Below are 22,512 nucleotides of genomic sequence, written 5' to 3'. Positions count from 1 at the left end.
CCAGTGCTGTAGCAGAGCCATGGCTCACAGGAGGGACCCTGCCATCACCTGCCGTCCCATCTCTGCCAAAGACTCTCTTGTTCCCTCTGAGTTTAGCTGCAATCCTCACAATAGCTGGGCGGAAATAAAATAAATTGCTGGGGAAATAATAAAATTTCCCAAGCAATATACATTTCCCAGCAATAATACTTTACTGTAATGCAAAGTATTTTCAGGTGGCTTTCTCTTGAATAGGCAATTAAGACCCATTAGCTTTACCAGGTAGACATAAAACTGCTAGATTTGGTTTGTTGAACTGGATAAACACAACAGCCTCCTAGGTGAGGAGCAGGGAGGCTGTGGGGACTGTCAACCTGAGTGCCTGCAGTCCAAAAATTACCCCCCTACACCACTGGTTTTGACATTAAGCAAGTGATTAGCTCTTGTGTGGTTTCTGTTTGTTCACTAAATAGCAGGTGCAGAGGCCCCAGTCCAGATTGTGATTGGATTGGGGAGAGAGGGTCGCAGTCTGGATCCTTCCCTTTTTGGCTGCTATTAATAAACCCAAAGCACGGAGGCAAGGGCCAAGCACATGCTTAACGTCATGCCTCGTTTGACCCTACAAGCTCCAGAGAATGCGGGCAAGATCCAGCCTGTTGTCTGTCTGCAGCAATGCACATGCTCAGCGCTTGCAAAAGCGTAGCTCGTTGTACACGGGAGAAGTACTAGGACCTAAGTAGGACGGTACGGTGCCCATTTCACGCAGGGAGCTTCCTATAAGATTTTTCTGTATACTAGCAATGAACCACCAACAGAAATATTTCATAAGTGGCGCTGGGGGAAATTCATGTGCCAGTGACCTATTCATGTGGTAAATTGCTTCACACAAACAGATTGCTACATCGAGCAGCTGCCTCATGGATGCAGTTTCAAACAGTATCTGCATGGTAGCCATTTTGTGTGAGGTGGTCCAGCGTGGCAGAAAACCAGAATGTGTTGAGAAGCCAGGCTGGCCTAAGACATTTTGGTGTTTGAGGTGGTACTGAAGCGAAGCACAATCTGCTGAGAATTTATCCTGCAATTCCTTGTTTTCTTCTCTTGGAGGACAGAGCTGCATATGCAACGCAACCTGTCCCGAGCCCTTAACCCAGCCTGCTGCCTCTTGTGTGCTGAGGGACATTATCCATCACCAGTGTTGATGTACGATTCAACGGCCAGTCCAGCTGGTGCCAGTGCATGGAATGGAGAGGGGGCCCATCTTCTCCTTTGCAAAATGTCTTGGGCTGGCCCTGGGTCACATCCCTCAGCCTTCCGCTTTGCTGTTTGAACGGCATCCAGAATGTACTGCTTGAGGCCGCTGCCTCGCCGTGACTCTTGCCAACACGGGAGTGTGGAGGGGAGGAGGGGAGGCTGACAGGGCGAGGGGAATGCTTGCTTCCTGTATTACTCTTTTCTTCCTATTCCTCTTTTTCCCTCTTTCTACTTCTTACCTCTGGGGAACCAGGTGAAATATGTGGATTCCGGATCCATGGGGCCGGGGTGCCTTTTGAAGCTGTGATCCTGGACAAGGCCACGGGGGAGGGACTGATCCGGGCCAAAGAGCCAGTGGACTGTGAAGCTCACAAGGAGCACACTTTCACCATCCAGGCCTATGACTGTGGTGAAGGACCGGATGGTGCCAACACCAAGAAATCCCACAAGTAAGGCTGAAGGTGTACAGGGTTCGGGGGGCTGGTGTTCCTTCCCCCTGAGCCTGCCACGGACCATGTCCCAGACTGAGCCCTGAAAAATTACTCTTCATTTAGGAAAGGTGCAATACCTTGGATTGCTGTGGGATGGTTAAATGTATACAGTGTAGACAATTGTTTACATCTAGCATCCCTTTAGTGGTAATTTCCTTCTGCTGTCCGTAAATTTACTTAATGTGGTCAGTGTCAGAGCAGTAACTATAACGATTAACGTGAATGTAGAACTTTTCTTTGTCCTCTAAACACTTCAAATGACATGTTATCTTCGTACATTTCCTAAGGTAATGTGAATGTGGGGATGGGACATTTGCATGAGAGAACTCTGGCTGCCGAGTTGCCCCAGAAAATGCAAGTGCTGTGGAGCAGATGGTAGCGGCCACAACAGGAGTGCTCACCCTCTGCTGCGCCCATTGGTTTTGCTCTGCAAATGCCGCCCTCTAAGACTGGCTTACTTCAAAGCATGGTTATAGAAAATAAGCTTAAAATTGCCTGGGAAGCCATTCTAGGGGAGAACTGAGGTGCAGGGGAAGAGTTAAGAACCTCCTCTTCTGCAGAAAATGCCCCCCCCCCTCAGTAGCATTCTGGAGAAAACATTGAGTTGGGAACTCTCCCCGCCCCCCAAGTGCAATTCTGGCTTTAGTACTCCTTACAATAGACCTGTAACGTAGATTTGGAATTTTTATCCAGATATTGCACCAGGGTGTAGGAGCTGACGCTGACAGATAGTGGACTGTCTAAAGCCACCCAAGTAATCCAGAGCCAAGGTGACATCTGAAGTGGGGATAGGAACATGGGATGCTGCCTTCCATAGAATCAGACCATTTCGCCCAGTATTGCTCACTCTACGCTGACTGGCAGTGGCTCTGCAGGGTTCCAGATGGGATCTTTCCTGGCCCAGCTTGGAGATGCTGGAGCCTGAGCCTGAAATCAGCATGAGCCTAGTATTCCTGCTCTGCATGAAACACATGTGCTTCTCCACTGGCTAAAGAACTGCTACAGCCCGCCCCCATTTTGACTTGCAGCTCATTCGCTTAAGCACTGTGCCACACAAGCTTTCATAGGTTTCTTTGGGAGTTTAGCCAGTGCTCACTTTTTCTTGCCTTCTGCCCTGGCAGCTACTGTCCAGGACACTTCTATTGGCATTGACAAGTTTGGATCCTGCAATGAGCAGGGGGTTGGGCTCGATGGCCTTCTAGGCCAACTCTACTATTCTATGATCTCTCCTGTTCTGTTCCTTCATTTCTGGAGAATCTGGGAAAGTGTGAGCCTAGTATTCCTACTCTGAAGTAAGGCGTGTGTTGTTTAGGGTTCTTCTTGCCGGTGGCACATGACTCAGCCAAGACATACATTTGAGCCAAGTGTTCTCACAACTCAGCCCTGGAACCTTTACATGCTGTGGGCCAGCCATAAAAGGCTATCAGTGGCTACTAGTCCTGATGGCTGTGTGCTACCTCCATTAGCTGAGGCAGTGGGCTGACATACATCAGTTGCTGGGGAACATGAGTGGGAGGGTGCTGTTGCACCTTGTCATGCTGGTTGACAGCTGGTTGGTCACTGTGGGACCAGAGTGCTGGACTAGATGGACCCTCGGTGTCTGAACCAATGTGGCTCTTCTTACGTTCTTAAGATAGAGAGAGTTCAGCATTCCAGGCAGTCTTGAGTCTCAGCATCTCTCTCCTTTGGAAATGACCTTCTGGGCTCAGCTACTAATTGCCCCTCCCTCCCCCCCCTTTGTTCAGGGCCACGGTGCACGTGCGGGTGAATGACGTCAACGAGTTTGCTCCAGTCTTTGTGGATAAGCTTTACCATGTGGCGGTGACAGAAGGGAAGCTCTATGATCGCATCCTGCGCGTGGAAGCCATTGATGGGGATTGCTCGCCTCAGTACAGCCAGATCTGCTACTATGAGATCCTGACTCCCAATGTCCCCTTCCTGATTGACAATGACGGTGAGAACCTGAACCGGCCTCTGGCTGCCGAATTGCCCCAGGAAATGCAGAGCAATGCTGTAGAGCAGATGGGTGTAGGAACTCTCAAATGACTGTGTTTCGAGGGCAAGCTAGACAATACTTTGGGAGACGTGTGTACAGTCTCCAGGTGTCGTTGGGGTTTTTTAAACTGAAAAGCAGCTGAGGGAGGCCGCCAATTTCAACAGGCAAGTGGGTGGGAGAATGGCTTCACTCTTCTCCCTCTCACCAGATGCCTGCTTAAAATGGCCCTTGACAAGCTGTTTGCCAGCCCCACCTCCCAAGATGAAAAGATACATAGACCCCCTATCTTTCCCCCACCGCAGCACCACCCCCAGATGGGAAAGCAGCTTAGTGGTCTCAATTCTGAGTGGGAAAGCAGCAGGAAGGGAAAAGGTTAAGCATCCCTCAAACCCACTGTGACTCTTCCGCTCCTAATCCCAGCTTTTGCTTCGCTGCAGTAAAGAAAAGACTCTAAAGAGGAGGAGACTGTTCACTCATCTCCAACATATCGTCTAGTTTGGCCGTTGCGTTCTACTGTATGGCAAATGATTATAACTGTGTGTGTGTGTGTGCGTCCGTGCTTCCATACGCTTTCCAAGACTCAATACTGCATTACAGGAACCCGATTGCCACTCTGTGTGTATGAAAATTAGCAGAGACTCTAGCAATTTTGCCCCTTGAAGTTTATTCAGGAGAAGACTCAGGCAAGTTACATCTGTGAAAGTTGACTCTAATTCTTATGTTGTTACTAACCCATGGGACACATAGCAGCAAGGCTGGCTTAGCTACTGACTGGACATACACAGAGGAACTTCTGCTAATCCTGGATCACTGATGAGTGTACTGTTTGTCACACCCACACTATATGTTTTAAGTGTACACCTAAAAATGTAAAGTGTGCTATATCACATTTTTTCGGTACTTTGCCATGTGTTGTGTTACTCTGGTGTTTGAAGGGCAGATTCGGACCCCCTAAACATACCATGGGCACTTTCTGGGGAGTCACCATCAGGTTTCCTTTAGCAATACTGTAAGGTGCCAGATACTTCATAAAAGAACGCAGGATCGGATTTTTGCTGGTCCAAGGAACTCTATGCTCCCCATCTGGATTTGGGCCTGAAAGACTAAGGGAAGTCTTGGTGCATGGGGGTAAGTTGTAAGAAAGCACAATTTTATTTATTTATTTATTTATTTATTTAATACATTTATATACCACCGATCATATTTTAAAGTATCTCTAAGCGGTTAACAAGAAAAATCGCACAACATCATTCCTGATCCCATGGGGCAGTGGTTAAAGCATTAACCTTAGCTTCTGATTTCTTGGCTTTCTGGGGTTTGTGCTAATATGAGAGAGCCTTAGACTGGTGGAGTCTTGGACTGGCAGAGTTTTGGATTATTGAATATATTTATATGTGCATGGATGCATGGATGGATGGATATGTAACATGCACACGTGGCTTTTACAAGAAAAGCTCGCTGTGGCACTCACTCGGTGTACATTTCTTTCACTTTCCATGCTGTGCTCTGTTGTCTTTTGTTCCTCTAACCCTGGGATCTTCCTGTTTCTGTCAGGAAATATTGAGAACACAGAGAAACTGCAATACAGTGGTGAACGCCTCTATAGGTTCACAGTGACGGCCTATGATTGTGGCAAGAAACGGGCCTCTGATGACGCTGAGGTAGAGATTCAGGTGAAGCCTACCTGTAAACCCAGCTGGCAAGGTATGTGGCCCTAATTCACATGCATATGCCTTCCTCTTTCATCCCTTGTGTTCATCAAAGTATTATTTGAATCCTTTGTTTTTTTATTTTTAACACTTCTCCCTTCCTTGCCTTTTGTTTTCCCTCTCACCCTAATCTGTCTGGTATACGCTCATATATCATTTCTCTTTCTTTTAATGACATACATATGTGTCATAGTAGCAGGTACCATCTTAGCATTCTGTACTGAATTTAAAATTGTTACTGTTTTACAAAAACCGGTCGCCTGATTCGTTGGAGGCACCTTTTCTTCAACTGGAAGCTAGTTGTAGTAGGAGGGGCCCTTTGGAGCATTACTGAAGATGGTGTGTGTGTGTGTGTGTGTGTGTTGTAAGCCTTGCATCCTCTATAACATGAATCATAGAATCACAGAATCATAGAATAGCAGAGTTGGAAGGGGCCTACAAGGCTATCGAGTCCAACCCCCGGCTCAATACAGGAATCCGCCCTAAAGCTCCCCTCCTCCTCCTTTTAAAATAGCCAACAGACTTGGCTTCACACGGGTTGGAGTAGCCCTTCATCTGGCAAGAGAACCATCTGGGATTGAGGTGCTGGCAGTTCAAGCAGAATGTCTTGGGGTGTTTCTGGTTTTGTTAAATGTATTCAATTTATGCCTTTAACAAGTCTGCAAGTATGATTAATACAATCCCCCCCATAAAATAAAGTTTAAAATAATACATAGAAGATGTATGTTTCATGCTGCGCATGCCATAAGCATGCTTAAGAAAAAGGAAGGGGATAACGTTGATAACGTTTCTTAAGGGTACAGCGCTACTGGGTTGCCGCTTGCTAGAGGGAAGCCTCCAAGACAGAGGCTTCCAAGAGTCCTGTGCTCTGCCAGACTGCTGGCATTTTCACCTCTCCGTCCTCCTCTTCTGATTTTTCCACTAGACAAGGCTCCAAGCCCATGTAATGGAGTCGCCCTGGTGGGGTTGGAGAGGCTGCAAGAAACAGCTCATCCTAGCCTCTCCTGCTCCATCCCCTCCTCACCCAGTGCACACACCCTTCCGTTCTCGTCCTTGGCAATGGAGCCACTATGAAGCTTTTTGTGGTGGCTGGGAGGAAGGCAGAGGTGAAGGTCCAAGTGGGAATTTTCACCTCTGAGGTCGTAGCTCTATCTATAGCCTCAGACAATATCTAGGGGCCATAGGATTGCACCCTTAGTTATTGTTAGATAGTGGGAGGGGGGATGCTCCCTGCAATTTAAGCTTGAAGGGCTTTGGATCTTGCTGGCTCTCACCTCCCTCCTACTGAAATCTAAAATGGTGCCTGTGGTTTTCATCCTCTTACAAAGCCATGGGGTTGCATATTTCAGTGCGTAAAGATTGCTGCTCTCAGTTTGGGTAAGCTCCAAGTGCCATATTGAATCACAGCTCTGAAGTGCTGTGGCTGAGATGCATAATGGGCCTCCCAGGGGCTGCGCCTCATTGAGTCCAGCTGCAACTGACAAGGGTCAGGGAACGCAGGAGCCCTGCATGAATATAATGGGAAATGGCCCACATGGAGTCCACACATTGATGCTTATGGCACCTACAACCTGGCCTTTGACCACCTCAAATTAACCACATATGCTGATTTCAGCACAGTAAGACCACTTAATGGATAGTGTTCATCGTTTGCTTAAAATATTTATGCTCCACGTTTTAATCATAATGATTGACATGGCGGCTAACAAATATAAAATGTAATCAGCAACAAAATCAAATGAAATGCAGCAAGAGCATCAAAACACATTTAAAAACCAGCACAAAGGGCCCTCTGTTTGGATTCTTTTAAAAAGTCAACCAGCACAGGGTCTTTCCTGGAGGGAGAGGAAGGGCGTTCCGGAGGCAAGGGCCCCAATCAAGACCTCTGCGTTCCTTTTGACACCCACCCCACTCCAGAAGTGGGGAGCACTCTAAGCAGGGTCTCTCTAGGACAGCCTTCCTCAACCTGGGGCAATCCAGATGTATTGGACTACAACTCCCAGAATGCCCCAGCCATTCTGGGAGATGCAGTCCAACACATCTGGAGCGCCCCAGGTTGAGGAAGGCTGCTCTAGGAGAGCCTGAAGGCTGAGCCTGAGCAGGCTCAAGTGGGAGCAGGTAGGGTGACCATATGAAAAGGAGGACAGGGCTCCTGTATCTTTAAAGTTGTAGAGAAAAGGGAATTTCAGCAAGTGTCATTTGAGTGTATGTAGCACCTGGTGAAATTTTGTCTTCATCATAATAGTTAAAGCTGCAGGAGTCCTGCCCTCTTGACCAGACACAAAAGAGAGGAGGGCACCTGCAGCTTTAACTATTGCGATGAAGAGGGAATTTCACCAGATGCTGCATGCATACAAATGACACCTGCTGAAAATCCCTTTTCTCTACATCTGTTAAAGATACAAGAGCCCTGTCCTCCTTTTCATATGGTCACCCTAGAGCAGGTGCTTTCTCAGGTGCCCTGGGCCCAAGCTGTTGAGGGCATGAGAGGTTAAGACCAGCACCTTGAATTGTGCCTGGAAACAAATTGATACTCCTTTAAATACCAGCAAGGTATGACTCCAAGCCCCATGTAATACATTACAGTAATTCATGCTCACTTTTCTGGGACTAAGCCCCATTGAAAGCAATGTGATTTACTTCTGAGTAGACACATATAGGATCTATTAGTTTAGGGATACACAATGCCTAATATATTCATACAGAAAATATTGTTGTCCGAACCAGATCTTTGTGAGTAGCCACGTGGCTTGAGAGAAACTTTACTTTAGGAATAAGTAACTTTCCATTCTAGGGTAGGATGGCTAAGTTCAGCCATGTGGTCAGCAACCCATGAGGCAGGGAACAAGAAGGAGGAGGAAGTAGAGGGGTGGAGACAGGAAAGGGGAAAACAAACATCCCAGCAACCCCCTCTCACCTTGTTCAGGTACACATTAACTCTTTAGCTCCAGGTTCAATGACCTGTAGCCTGAGTTCTGCTAACAGAAAATAGTATTGTTAACTCGCAAACAGACATAGTAACATTAGTACATGGAAAATATTATAAATGCTCAAAGAAGGCCATAAAAAAGAAATCAACAAAACAACATACATAGTTTAGAAGTGGCATAACAACGGTATTGAACTGTCATTAGCAATGCAGTCAAAGCAATTTGAATAGTAATCTTAGGCCTACATCTCCCTCCAGCCCATACATTGATTACTATTGTAATCAATACAATGTTTCATTATAATAGTCAAAATTCATATCTACGATTCCCATGCAGGTGTTCACGGAGCCTTCCATCTCCATGAGAACCAGTCAAGGCAGTGAGGCAATTGCTCCAATTGTCTTCAGTCAAGCCAAACCAGGGGGAAAGGAAACGGAAAATATCCCAAAGTATCTCAGAGAAGGAGGGAGAAGTAGTAGTGAATGAAGTAGCAGTTGTATATGCCCAGAACATCTTTTATATTGATCAGAGACAGGAGCAGATTCCACTCCTTCCATCTTTTACATCAATTTCCTCACTTGTGTGAACCTAGGGGTGAAGGAGACTCGTACACCGTGTGAGGGCAGAATCTGAATCTGATTTATTGTATATCTCCAGTGTGGTTATATAGAGATCTTTTCTCCCCCTTTCTCTTCCCCCCTCCTTCTATGTGGAGCCTTTTAATTATCACCTTGCTCCCGTGTGAGGTCAGAAGTAAACAGGACGTTTGCTAGGGGTAAACAAGACGTTTGTTCCTGGGTGATAAGAAAGGAACAAAGGAATGTGATAAGAGAGGAATGTGTTAAGCAAGGAGGCAGGGGGTCACACCTTTGATCCCAGAGGCAGTGTGCTGCTGTAAGGAAACCCAGATCTGTCAGCCCTACATAGGGGGAAGTGTAACCTTGCTTTTCTGCAGATTGTTGCATAGGTCTCTTTGGCACATCCTACATTTGCACATATTTTCAGCACATTCTTCCAAACCTTCTGAAAATGCTATGATTCCATGTTCTCTGTTAGCCTGTTGTGGCCTTCTGTTGTTAGTATCTTGTTAGATACGATGCTTCTGCCTTATCAGGTTTTTATAATCAACTTAGATGCCAAGGTCTCACACTGACTGTCACTAAGATTCAGCAAAATTCCAAACACACACCTAGATTTTTTCATTGCTGATCTATCATAACGGTTCTTATATTTCCTGAATTCAGTGTTCTGGTCCTAGCACGAGCAGACCCAACAACCTTGGGTCAAATTGCTGTGGTCCAGTTGTGAGGATAAAATGGGGGTGGGGGTTTGAAATCATGCATGCCATTTTAACCTCTTTGGAAGACGGATGGGATAAAAATGCAATACATCATTAATATTGTTTATGGATTGGTTTTCCATAAAACTCTCAGGGAGACTGGGAGGTCTTTCAAGTGTGCGCTAGCTGCACTGGCCTGGAAATTTTCTAGCTCCTGGTCCTGATTTCATTTTCTATTTCAAAATCTCCAACAGGTTGGAATAAGAGGATAGAGTACACTCCAGGTACGGGCAGCCTTGCTCTTTTCCCCAGCATCCACCTGGAGACATGTGATGAGCCCCTGTGGAACATCCAAGCCACTGTGGAACTGCAGACAAACCACGTAGCCAAAGGTTGTGATCGTGACAATTACTCTGAGAAGTCACTGCGTAAACTCTGTGGTGTGTATTCTCTTAACCCCAAACTATGCTGGGAGAAGGAGCGCAAAGTGGGGGAATGGGTCAGTGCCCTGACCATGATTCTCCCAGGAAGACTGGGGGTGGAACTTCTTAGATTTTATGTGCTCACAGGCAGTCCTACCATAGGGCAAAGATCAGATGGCAGATTTGGGGCCTCATTAGGAGCATAGAATGGTGGACAAATAGACCTGCACCAAGGAGGAAAATCCAATGGGACGTTCTCCTGTACAGGCTCCATTGAAATGAATGGGAGGTGTACTGTAGGGATGCCTTTGTTTCACACCTGTTCATTTCAATGGAGACTGCTCAGGAAATCTTTCTGGTAGATTGCTTCCCATGTTAATTAGTGGAAGGGGGGATTGCCACGCAAATTTTCCACGACAGGCACCAAAGCCTTGTATCTAGTGAGGTGCCATTCAGAAGTCTGCAGATGGATGTCCTCTGTTCTGATTCTCTTATCCTGCCCCAAACAGGTGCTGCCACAGGTGAAGTAGACCTGCTGCCTGTCCCTAGTCCCATGGCCAACTGGACGGCACGACTCTCGGTCCATTACAGCCAGGACAGCAGTCTTATCTACTGGTTCAATGGCAGCCAGGCGACCCAGGTGCCTATGGGCAGTGGGACTGGGGCCCTCGAAGGAATGAGCGACCATTTTACCTTGTCTCTGTGGATGAAACATAGTGTGACACCAAGCAAGGGCAAGAGGGAGGAGGAGACCGTGATCTGCAGCACCATGCAGAGTGGTAAGACCCCTTTCGCTGCCCCAGACTCACATCTAAATAGATTGTCCTTTGGGCCAGACTGAACTCGACAAATGGGCTCTGGGGTGATCAGGTTTCCGGATCCTTTAGGAAAGGATGAATCCCACCCTGTTGAATTACGGATTCCATGGGCAGCTTCGTGTATGAGCTGCTCTGTGTCTTCAAAGCACCATTGGGAAAACTTGGCCTGGGCGAGCACGGGCAGCGCATGGATGCTCCTTTGGATTAGAACCCCCTGCTGCTTGGTGGGACGCCCCCGCACAGGCGACGCTCCGTGGGCTCAGCCGATTCTGTGCCTTTTTTGCATCTCCATCTAGCCATCTGTGGTTGGCATTTGGATTTATGGTAGAAGTGCCTGCAGACTCCACAAGTGGCCCGCCCAAACTGCGTCTGGATATTGCTTTTGTTCTGCTGTGTTTTGCTCTGCTCCTCACTGTGGCTTTGTAAGAAGAAGGAGAAGGAAAGGGCTAAATATCCCAGTATCCCCAGCACCATGGCCCCAATCCAGTTTACTCCTCCCTTGTGGCTATTTTTAAGGCTGTCCTGCAGAATGTATAGTTTGGTTTTCCTGATTTTACCAGGCATTTTCTGTATGCCACCATGCCTGTTTCTGTAGCTCTTTGTTGCTGTTTTTTTTTTTTAATGAAAGATGAGATTACCGGGAAACTAATCCCCACCCCCCCTTGGTGGGTTTTCTGAACTTGTGCATAATTGTGAAATGCAGCCTTCAAAATAGCTACTTGCCAACTTACTTGTGTCAAGACAGAATTGTTTCCTGATGAGCAAGCATAAAAGTTTTTGTAAATTGGGTTAGACTCAAGCAGTTGGTCTATGCAAACGACTGACAGCCGCTGTGTTCTGAGCAGGCAGGCAACTAGTGAAAAATGAGTTGGGCTGCTTTTCTGCATTTCTTTTCAAGACTTCTATAGGATCTAGAGCAGGGTTTCACAGTGGCTTGGAGCTTGAGGGCTGCAGGCACCGATGTGCACATAGAGAGACGTGATCAGTATGACGACGACCTATCAGGGAGCCCATCCCCCAACAGTCTGATACAGATGGCTGTTTCTGGCAGGCCTTGGGGGTGGGTGGGCACAGGCCGGGTTCCTCTAGTCTAGAGTCATTGCTGAAGATTGTTCTCCATCTGTTCATTTACTTTTCAGTTAAACAACTCGCTTTGCACTAGCTTCTGAAGCAGGTATTATTATTATTAATTACATTGACATACCGCCCCATAGCCGAAGCTCTCTAGGTGGTTTACAAAAGTTAAAGACAGTGAACATATGTTGTTTAATGCCTGGGAGAAGAGAAAAGTCTTGACCTGGCGCCAAAAAGATAACAATGTTGGCGCCAGGCAAGTCTCATCGGGGAGATCATTCCATAATTGAGGGGTCACCATGAAAAGGCCCTCTCCTTTGTTGCCATTCTCCAAGCTTCTCTCAGGGTAGGCACCTGGAGGAGGACCTTAGATGTTGAGTGTAGGTATGTTAAACTGACCATCACTGTTTAGAAAAAAACCTAAAATCCACCATGAAAAGAATCTGCTAGTATTTATTATACAATACTTGCATCTCAGCTGTGTTTATTATCCATATTGGTAGCTTTTAGGAGTGCACATGGAAGGAAAGCAGTGCAATAAGGAAAACAATAAGTCCGAATTGCTGAGAATTCTGGCTTCTTGTCTTGTGTGAACACAATGAATGTGTTAATTGCTGGGAATTTTGGTGCTTGCTGCTCAGTAGCTCATGCTTGGCTCTTCCCGCCAGTAGGAAGGGCTAAACTAACCGGAAACTCACCAGGTAGCAATAATTCAGAGGCCCAGAGGTCAGCAACAAGGGTCTTCTTGGTGGTGGTGCCCCATTTATGGAATGATCTCCTGATGAGGCCCACCTGGCACCAGCATTAGGATCTTTTTGGTGGCAGGTTAAAATTGCCCTCTTCTCTTAGGCATTTGACAGCATATAATGAGTCTTCTTGATCAGGTCCTGGATTGGCTCTGGCTGATGGTTTTAAATGGTTTTAGATATATTCTGTTATATGTGTTATCTGTCTTATGTCCGTATGTGAATGGCTTTATAGTTTATATAATGTACTGTAATGGTTTTCAATTTTTATGTACCGCCCAGAGAGCTTCAGCTACGGGGTGGTATAGAAATATAACAAACGAAATGAATGAAGTTAGCATTTTGGCCAAACTGCGACTCTTGACTTGTTGCTCCCAAATAAATCAGGAACCAATGACTAACTCTGGTTTGCAATTCTGGCTTGTTGGGGAAGTGACCGATCTGGTTCGGACGTAACACTAAGCTTTTGCTACTTAGTGCGCTCCTGGTTAGTTTAGCCACTCCCACTGGTGATGAGCAGGGAGTGATTGATAAGCAGGGCCAGCCCTCCAATTAGGTAGAATGAGGTGGCTGCCTCAGGTAGCAGATGCTGGAGGGAGGGGCAGCAGTGAGGCATTGGAGGAGAGAGCTGTGGGTGCTAAGAGGCCTGTCTTGCACCCCTAAGCTCAGGTATGGTGGAGGATACTGTCCCATTGACAGCGTTGAAGCAAGATTCAGCTATCATTCTAGCTGGCTCCTGTATGTGGAACAGAAGCGGGCGCTACATTACCTTTTGTCTCAGGCAGCAAAATATCTTGATCCAGCCCTGACAATAAGCCAGAGTTCTCAGCATTCTGGCTTATTGTTGCAAGTGAACACAGCCAGTGTGTGTTTTACTGGACACAGGCACCAGAAAAAAGGGACTATTCTTGGTAAACAGGACCAGCTGGAGCATATGAGAGAGCAGAATTATCTCAAGTAAATTAGGATAGACTGGTTAGAATTCTGCTGCAGTTAATTTGTCCCCTCTCTGTCCATCTGCAGAGGACGGGTTCTCCCATTATTCCCTCGCTGTGCATGGCTGCCGCATAGCTTTCCTGTACTGGCCGCTGCTGGAGAGTGCAAGACCTGTCAAGTTCCTCTGGAAACTGGAGCAGGTGAGAACATAGCTGCCTTCCCCTTGTTCTTTTCTCAATGGCCCTCTTTTTCTTGCTTGCACGCACATCGCTAATAACACCAAGGCCAACAATAAAGAATTCTTTAAATATATCAGAAGCAGGAAACCAGCAAGGGAAGCAGTTGGACTGCTGGATGACAATGGAGCTAAGGGAGTACTAAAGGAGGACAGGGAGATTGCAGAGGAGCTGAATGAAATCTTTGCATCGGTGTTCACTGCAGAAGATACAGGACAGATGCCTGTGCCTGAACTGATGTTTTCAGGGAGGGTGTCTGAGGAACTGAGGCAAATACAGGTGACAAAAGATGAAGTTCTCAACCTTATTGACAAACTGAAAGCAAATAAATCACCAGGCCTGGATGGCATCCATCCTAGAGTCCTCAAAGAACTCAAATATGAAATTGCGGACCTTCTAATAAAAATATGCAGTGTGTCCCTAAGCTCAGCCTCTGTACCAGAGAACTGGAAGATGGCCAATGTAACATCATTTTTTAAAAAAAGGATCCAGGGGGGAACCGGGAAATTACAGGCTGGTTAGCTTGACATCTGTTCCAGGTAAATTGGTTGAAAGCATTATTAAAGACAAAATTAGTAAGCATATAGAAGGGCAGATCCTGCTGAAGAAGAATCAACATGGCTTCCCCAAAGACAAGTCCTGTCTCACTAATCTTCTAGAATTCTTTGAGCGTGTCAACAAACATGTAGACAGGGGTGATCCGGTGGACACTGTTTACTTGGACTTCCAAAAGGCTTTTGATAAAGTCCCCCACCAAAGACTCCTGAACAAACTTAGTAGTCATGGAATAAGAGGAGAGGTCCTCTTATGGATCAATAACTGGTTAAAGAACAGAAAGCAGAGAGTAGGATGACGTACGTTGGGGCAAAAAAAAACCCCAACTTCAAGTATAACCTAATGGGATCTGAGCCGTTACCAAACAAGAAACCAAACAAGAAAGAGATCTTAGGGTTGTGGTGGACAGCCCAAATGTCCACCCAGTGTGTGGCCACTGTAAAGAAGGCACTCCATGTTAGGCAAAAGGAATTGAGAATAAAACGGCCAGTATCGTACTTCCCTTATACAAATCTATGGTGCGACCACACTTCGAATAATGTGTACAGTTCTGGTCACCACACCTAGAAAAAAGGATATTATAGAGCTGGAAAAAGTGCAGGAAAAGGCAACTAAAATGATTAAGGGGCTGGAGCATCTCCCCTACGAGGGAAGGTTACATCAACGGGGATTGTTTAGCTTGGAAAACGGGAGGCTAAGAGGAGACATGATAGAGGTGTACAGAATTATGCATGGTTTGGAGAATGTGGATAGGAAGACACTTTTCTCCCTCTCTCAAAATACTAGAACCCAGTGGGGTCATCCCATGAAGCTGATTGGTGGGAGATTCAGGGTAAATCAAAGGGAGGACTTCTTCACACAGCACATAGTTAAATTATGGAACTCACTACCATAGTGATGGCCACCAATTTGGATGGCTTTAAAAGGGGGTTGGATAAATTCCTGGAGGCAAAGGCTATCCATGGCTACGAGCCCTGATGGTTGTGTGCTATCTCCAGTATTCGAGGCAGTAAGCCTGTGTGCACCAGTTGCTGGGGAACATGGGTGGGAGGGTGCACCCACATGCTGCTTTGTTGGCCACTGTGTGAACAGAGTGCTGGACTAGATGGACCCTCAGTCTGATCCAGCATCAGGGCTCTTCTTAAGTTCTTATGTACTGAGTTGCCTTTTTCTCTGACTGCAGGTGTGTGATGATGAGTGGCACCATTATGCCCTCAACTTGGAGTTCCCCACTGTCACCCTTTACGTAGACGGCGTCTCCTATGACCCTGCACTGATCCATGACAATGGCCTCATCCACCCCCCACGGCGTGAATCTTCCCTCATGATTGGAGCCTGCTGGGCTGGTGAGCATTCCCTGGAGATTGCAGACTGGCAATGTAGGCAGGGCAATTGGTGGTTCAGGATCATCTGGCATTGTTAAAATTTGGAAACCACAGGGGAAAAACGTTTCTCCTTAAACACAACCAGATACTTTGGAAAAACGGGAATTATTATTAATTACATTTATATCCTGCCTTTTTTCTGCTTGTGAGGAACCCAAGGTGACTTAGTCCTTCTTTCCATTTTATCCTCAAAACAACCCTGCAAGGTAGTTTAGGCTGAGAGTCAGTGACTGGCCCAAAACCACCCAGTGAATGTCACAGCTAAGTGGGGACTAGAACTTGGATCTCCCGAATCTCCTGAATACTGACTCAGTTTTCAAACCTAAACATTATTTGCTGTGTTAAGAGCATAAAAAACTGTGTATAGTTTTGCCAGCAGCTAGCATATGAAATAGTATTATTTGATACGGTGTGAAATACATCCTCATGTTTAATTTTTAAAAAATACAAATGCACCCGGTGTAAGAGATGGGTCTGCAAACAGTAGTGCTCTAGTAAGCAGCAAAGCATACCTTTTTGCCATTTAGTAACTGGGGAAAATAAAAGTTGAGAAAAGAATTTTTGTATTTATTTAATTACATTTAGATACCGCCCCACTAGTTGAAGCTCTCTGGGTGGTTTATAACAGTTAAAAATGGTAAACATTAAAAAGTAGACAAAATTTAAAAACCATCAAAAACATAAAAACAACAGTATAAAAACAACAGTGTGGTATTTATTTATTTATTACATTTCTGTACCATCCAATAGCCAGAGCTCTCTGGGCGGTTCACAAAATTTAAAAACATTCAAAGTATAAAACAACAGTATAAAACCATACTATAAAATACAATATAAAAGCTCAACCAGATAAAAACAGCAGCAATGCAAAATTACAAATTTAAAACACCAAGTTAAAATTTATTTATAGACTGTTAAAATGCTGGGAGAATAAAAAGGTCTTCACCTGGCGTCTAAAAGCATATAATGTAGGTGCCAAGCGAACCTCCTTAGGGAGCTCATTCCATACCTGGGGTGCCACAGCAGAGAAGGCCCTCCTCCTGCTAGCCACCTGCCTCACTTCCTTTGGCAGGGGCTTGCGGAGAAGGACCCCTGAGGATGACCTTAGGGTCCGGGCAGGTACAAAAGGGAGGAGGCGTTCCTTCAGATAGCCTGGCCCCAAGCCGTTTAGGGCTTTAAACGTTAATACCAGCACTTTGAATCGGACCTGGACTGGCAGCCAATGAAGCTGGAAAAGGACTGGCGTAATATGATCTCGCCGGCCAGTCCCTGTTAGTAAACGGGCTGCCCTGTTTTGTACCAGCTGAAGCTTCCGGACTGTTTTCAAAGGCAGCCCCACGTATAACGCACTGCAGTAATCCAAACGAGAGGTTACCAGAGCATGGATCACTGTAGCTAGGCTATCTCCGTCCGGAAAAGGGCGCAGTTGGTATATCAGCCTAAGCTGAAAAAAGGTGCTTTTAACTACCAGTGTGGTTAAAAAGGAAGACTATATTACTTAGGTTTAGAAATACCACGTAGACCTCAGTATTACCGTTGCAGAAACAGCAGTATTTTTTTCTGTGGCGGAAATGCTCAGAAATTAATAACAAACGAGGATGTGTGTCTGTCTGACTTTTCTTCTGCTGCCCCTTACGCCTGTAACGCTCTTCCAGAACATTTGAGAACTACAAGTTCAACCGCAGCTTTTAAAGCTCAGCTAAAAACTTTTCTTTTTCCTAAAGCTTTTAATACCTGATGTTGTTTGGACTCTATACTGTTAGTTTTACCCTACCCAGTGCCTGTTTACCCTACCCTGTGCCTGTTTGCATTCTCTTCCCCTCCTTATTGCTTTACTATGATTTTATTAGAATGTAAGCCTATGCGGCAGGGTCTTGCTATTTACTGTTTTACTCTGTACAGCACCATGTACATTGATGGTGCTATATAAATAAATAAATAATAATAATAACAATAATCTGTCAGTGCCATGGCACCAGGACCGTTACACCGAATAATCTCAAACTTGGCATGCGTGCTGAGGGAACCCTAGGGGTGGGCATCTTGGGGTTATTTTGCTTTTTAAATTCATTGAGGGTAAAAGCCTATGCATGTTTAGGTCGAAAAAAGTCCTACAACTGGGGAATGGCTGAGGAATATAGGGAATTGTAGGACTTTTTTCAGTCTAAACATGCATAGGATTTCACCCTAAGAAATGTTAATTAATGTTAATGTATCAGTATGATTGAAGCCTGCAGTAACATCTTCAGCCACTGGGGCAACCTTCCCTGGCGCACCTCTAGTACAGTCTATGCACTTGGAAGCTAGAGGCGCTGATAAGCTGGTCGCCTACTGTGGGGCAGCCAGCCCTCATTGGAATGCAGTGGCCAGACCCCTCCCTCGGGCGGCTCTAGGGCTTCACTAGTGCAGGAGCCGTGCCCAGGAGTGAGTGCCAGCAGGCATGGCTTCGCTCAGGTGGGGTGGGCACAATGTCTCCAGTGCTGACCATAGTGGAACTTTGCTTGACGGCTTCACTGTATGAAACATAGGGCTATTCCAACCGTGCAAATCTGGGCTAATGCACTAGTACAGTGGTTCCCAATTAGCGAAGTACTGCGGACCCTTTGTTTTTCAAATGCCAAGCCATGGATTTCCTCCTTTTGAAAAAAATGTTATGTCTATGGTAGTTACCTGTGCGAAGCAATATTTTGGAGAAAATAAGGGGTAGCCCCTAATAAGTGAAGGATTTTAGGTATTCTAAAAATCAGACCATAAAATTTGTGATATTACCACGCAAAAATGACAATGATTTAGATAGGAATATAAAGCCAAATTTAATTTTACTAACGTCTAGTTTACAATTGAACAAATTGTGACCTGTTGAGCAGCTACTAAACCTAAACGTGATGGGAGAAATCATGGCTCTTTTTGTCCCGAACAATCCCTTCCCCATCCAGTTCAATATTTCCTACTTTTAATCTCAAATCTGGATCAACATCACGCCGATTTCTATGCTTGTTCTTCATATAACAAAATGTTGAAAATGTTTGTTCACAACGATATGTGGAACGAAAGGGAACTAGATGTTTCAAAGCCTTTTCACCTAGCTTCTTATGATCAGGAAAAACCTTCACCCAGAATTGGTCCAGTCTATATTCTTTGAAAAATTATTTCAATGAACCATCACAAGTCACGTCAACAAGTGCATCTTGCTCTTCCGCAGACAGTGTTGTTAGTTGTACATCACCACATTCAAAAGGATTCCTTCTCCATGAGTTTTCAGGATTAGGTGCAGGGAAGTAATCTCTGAAGCTAGTTGCTAAATCATATAGGTGCTTTTGCGCATGTTGTCACCGTCTAAGCAAACGGAGCACGGGAGATGGCGTATTTTCTTTTATTAAAATGCAGACCTTGCAGAGCTAATATGTGAATGGTGCAACGGACCCCCTGGGTGGGTTACGTGGACCCCCTGGGGTCCACTGACCACCAATTGGGAACCACTGTACTAGTATCTTTCTAAAGCAACTAACGTAATTTCATGGAGGGTTCCGAACAATAACTTCTCCCAGTTTCTCTCCTTGTCCTACACATTTTGATTTTTTCTATATCAGGTCACAGGAAAAAAAATGGGGAGGGGGCTTTTTCCCTGCAGGGCCTTCCCATGTTTATGAAGGAAGGATCAATTCCAACGGATAGTTGGATGAGATGCTGCCAGCAGTAGTGCCAGGGTGCTTCACACCCAGTCTAGCAAGCCAATGGGCGCTGGCTGACCAGAGCTTTTGGTGAATGCCAGGCTTGTTTCAATCAATGAGGGCTCAATTTATTGTTTGGAACTGGATTTAGAGAGGCATCTTCATATAATCTGGCTATGGGATGGTCGGAGCAATCAGTGTTCTGTTAGTTTAACCAGAATGGGTTTCAGGGTTCCAGAAACCTAGCTTGGAACTGGGGGAACCCTGGAAAGGCTTCATTATCCCTTTCTTCAACCCTCCAGTGCCTCCCAGTTCCTCTTCATCAGCTTAGTAGTGCAAAGTCTCCTATCTCATCCCCCAAATCCCAGGTGGAGCCTCTGAGTCTGACTGTTTGACTGCCTCCTTCTCCAGAGAGTTAGAATCATAGAATAGTAAGAGTTGGAAGGGGCCTCTAAGGCCATCGAGTCCAACCCCCTGCTCATTGCAGGAATCCATCTTGAAGCATCCCTGACAGATGGCTGTCCAGCTGCCTCTTGAAGGCCTCTAGTGTGGGAGAGCCCACGACCTTCCTTGGTAACTGGTTCCATTGTCGTATTGCTCTAACAGTCAGAAAGTTTTTCCTGATGTCCAGCCGGAATCTGGCTTCCTGTATGTGTATGTGAAAGTTGTGTATGTGAAAGAAAACCCCCTGGCATGAGAACCCCAGGGGTGCAGGCCTCCTTAGCTCACAGGCACTTTGCAAAGACAGACTCTTGTTCAATGCTCTGAAATTGCATTTTCTTTTGCAGAGGAGAGAAACAAAGAAAAAATAAAAGTGAACGAGAACTCCACAGATCTGGGGCAAGGTACACGGCATTCTTTGTCACCAAGCATGCTCTCACTCCCCGTCTTCACGCATGACATTCCCCACGACCCTTTCCCTTCCCTCACTGCTAGGAAGACCATGAAAATGTAGCAATAAAGCTCCTTCTGGGCAGGATGGTGGTTTAATCTCTGTGGTTTGTGAGAGGGCTTGAGGCTGGGACACAACGCTGTTAACATTTGCATCAGAGCTGGTTTATGAGAGAAGTCGAGTTAAAACCAGCGTTACCTTCGAGGTGCCCCACCATTTGCCTTTCACTATTACCTTTTCCCAGATTGCCTTGTAAGGGTTTTTCTTCTTCTCTGAAACCACAAAGAGAAAACGGGGTCTGCACACTTCACTCCCACCCTCCGGCCTCTATGCTGTGGTCTCTCTGTTCTCAGCTGGCTGCACATCCAAGACTTCCCCCCCTCCCCTTCCGTCTTTCTCAGTCTCCTTCCTCCCATTCACATTATCTGCCTCCTTTTCTGTTGTCTTCGTTCTCTTCTCTTCCTCCCCTTCTCTCTCTCCATCTGTCTCTCACACCATCCCTCCTCCTGTATCCCCCTTAGGAGACCCTCTGCCGATTCACCACTACTTCCACGGTTACCTGGCTGGCTTCACTGCGCGCCCCGGCGGCCTTGAGAGCCGGGAGGTGATAGAGTGTCTCTATGCCTGCCGCGAGGGGCTGGACTACAGCGACTTTGACAGCCTTGGCAAAGGGATGAAGGTACACCCTCCTCCTGCCCTCTGACGGCATGACCCTGCCTTCCCTTGGCTAGCACCTCGGCTTCGCTTCCCAGGATTGTGCCTGCTCCTGCCTAGTGCAGAATCTCCTTGTGTCTTCCTGTGTGTTTCTCGACTGCTAACTTTAGGACTGGTGGGAAAACCAACCTCAAAGCCTTTCTCCTCCTTTCGCTGCAGGTACACGTGAATCCCTCTCAGTCTCTTCTCACATTGGAGGGCGACGATGTCGAAACCTTCAACCATGCAATCCAGCACGTCGCCTACATGAATTCCCTGCGCTTTGCTACTCCCGGTGTCCGACCCCTCAAGCTTACCACTACTGTCAAGTGAGTAACAAAACCCCACCTGTGTTATAATCGGCGTGTTGCTGTTCCTCTTACATTTGGGGGCAGAAACGATTCTGCCGTACAAATTACTATTTCGTTTATTTGTACAGTAGCAGTGGCAAGCATGTTGCTTTACAGAGGCAAAACCAGGAGCGGACAATGCCAATGTCAGTAATGCAGAAGCAGTAGAGTGACTCTCTGGTCCTTGGGGGCCTCCTCCCCTAGCCCCTCCCCTGGGGGCTGGCAGGGAGAGGAATCCCCACCCCTACATGGTCCGTGATGGGAGATAACAGTAGGAGTGCCCCTACGAACTGCTCCCCCCTCCCAACTAGAGATAGCAGCAAGGATTTGCCATCTCCCAGTTGGGAGAGTGAACGGCCTGCTAAGTGCCTTGCCCTCCTTGTATTCTTCCCGGAAAGCCCACATCCTGTCCAAGGTGCCCACTTGTGTAGGGTGACCCTATGAAAAGGAGGACAGGGCTCCTGTATCTTTAACAGTTGCATGGAAAAAGGAAGTTCAGCAGGTGTCCTTTGTATATATGGAGAGCCTGGTGAAACTCCCTCTTCATCACCACAGTTAAAGCTGCAGGAGCTATACTAGAGTGACCAGATTTAAAAGAGGGCAGGGCACCTGCAGCTTTAACTGTTGTGATGAAGAGGGAATTTCACAAGGTTTCCCATATATACAAATGACACCTGCTGAAATTCCCTTTTCTATGCAACTTTTAAAGATACAGGAGCCCTGTCCTCCTTTTCATAGGGTCACTCTACACTTGAGGAGTTCCCCATAGCTCCCCCAGCCTGCTGATGTGTCTCTCTCAGTGGGTGTGAGTGTGGGTGTGTCATCTGTCCCACCATACAAATAAAGCTCTCCTCTCCTGCAGCAGAGAAAGGGAGGACGGAGGCAAAGCTAAATGCAATTTCCTTCCTTTGCTCTATGCAACTATTCCTTGTTGGTCCAGAGGACTGATGAATTAATTATTACAGAGTCACACAGTCTTGTTGTAATGTTTACTTATTTTGTAAAGTAGGTAAGAATTATTATCCCCATATTCCAAGGCTGAAACAGTTAGTGACTTGCCAAACTATTGAAATTCTGGGAGATACCTTATTGGATCTCC

The 22,512-nt window shown here is 46.2% G+C and overlaps 1 protein-coding gene across 1 annotated transcript in view; it reads left to right on the top strand.

Moving 5' to 3' along the window:
- CLSTN3 (calsyntenin 3) overlaps positions 1-22,512 on the top strand; it is a 50,656-nt gene that overhangs the window by 10,689 nt on the left and 17,455 nt on the right. The window contains exons 3-12 of the mRNA XM_063128958.1: positions 1,484-1,679; positions 3,467-3,675; positions 5,272-5,421; positions 9,890-10,075; positions 10,567-10,836; positions 13,719-13,831; positions 15,606-15,768; positions 20,267-20,323; positions 20,892-21,049; positions 21,244-21,392. Of these exons, the coding sequence (XP_062985028.1) occupies positions 1,484-1,679; positions 3,467-3,675; positions 5,272-5,421; positions 9,890-10,075; positions 10,567-10,836; positions 13,719-13,831; positions 15,606-15,768; positions 20,267-20,323; positions 20,892-21,049; positions 21,244-21,392 (1,651 nt within the window). The remainder of the gene's footprint in view (positions 1-1,483; positions 1,680-3,466; positions 3,676-5,271; positions 5,422-9,889; positions 10,076-10,566; positions 10,837-13,718; positions 13,832-15,605; positions 15,769-20,266; positions 20,324-20,891; positions 21,050-21,243; positions 21,393-22,512) is intronic.

This window comes from Elgaria multicarinata, chromosome 6, assembly GCF_023053635.1.
Source record: "Elgaria multicarinata webbii isolate HBS135686 ecotype San Diego chromosome 6, rElgMul1.1.pri, whole genome shotgun sequence".
NCBI classification, from domain to species: domain Eukaryota; kingdom Metazoa; phylum Chordata; class Lepidosauria; order Squamata; family Anguidae; genus Elgaria; species Elgaria multicarinata.
The sequence above is the reverse complement of the archived record's forward strand: the minus strand, read 5'-3'. Positions and strand labels throughout refer to the sequence as shown.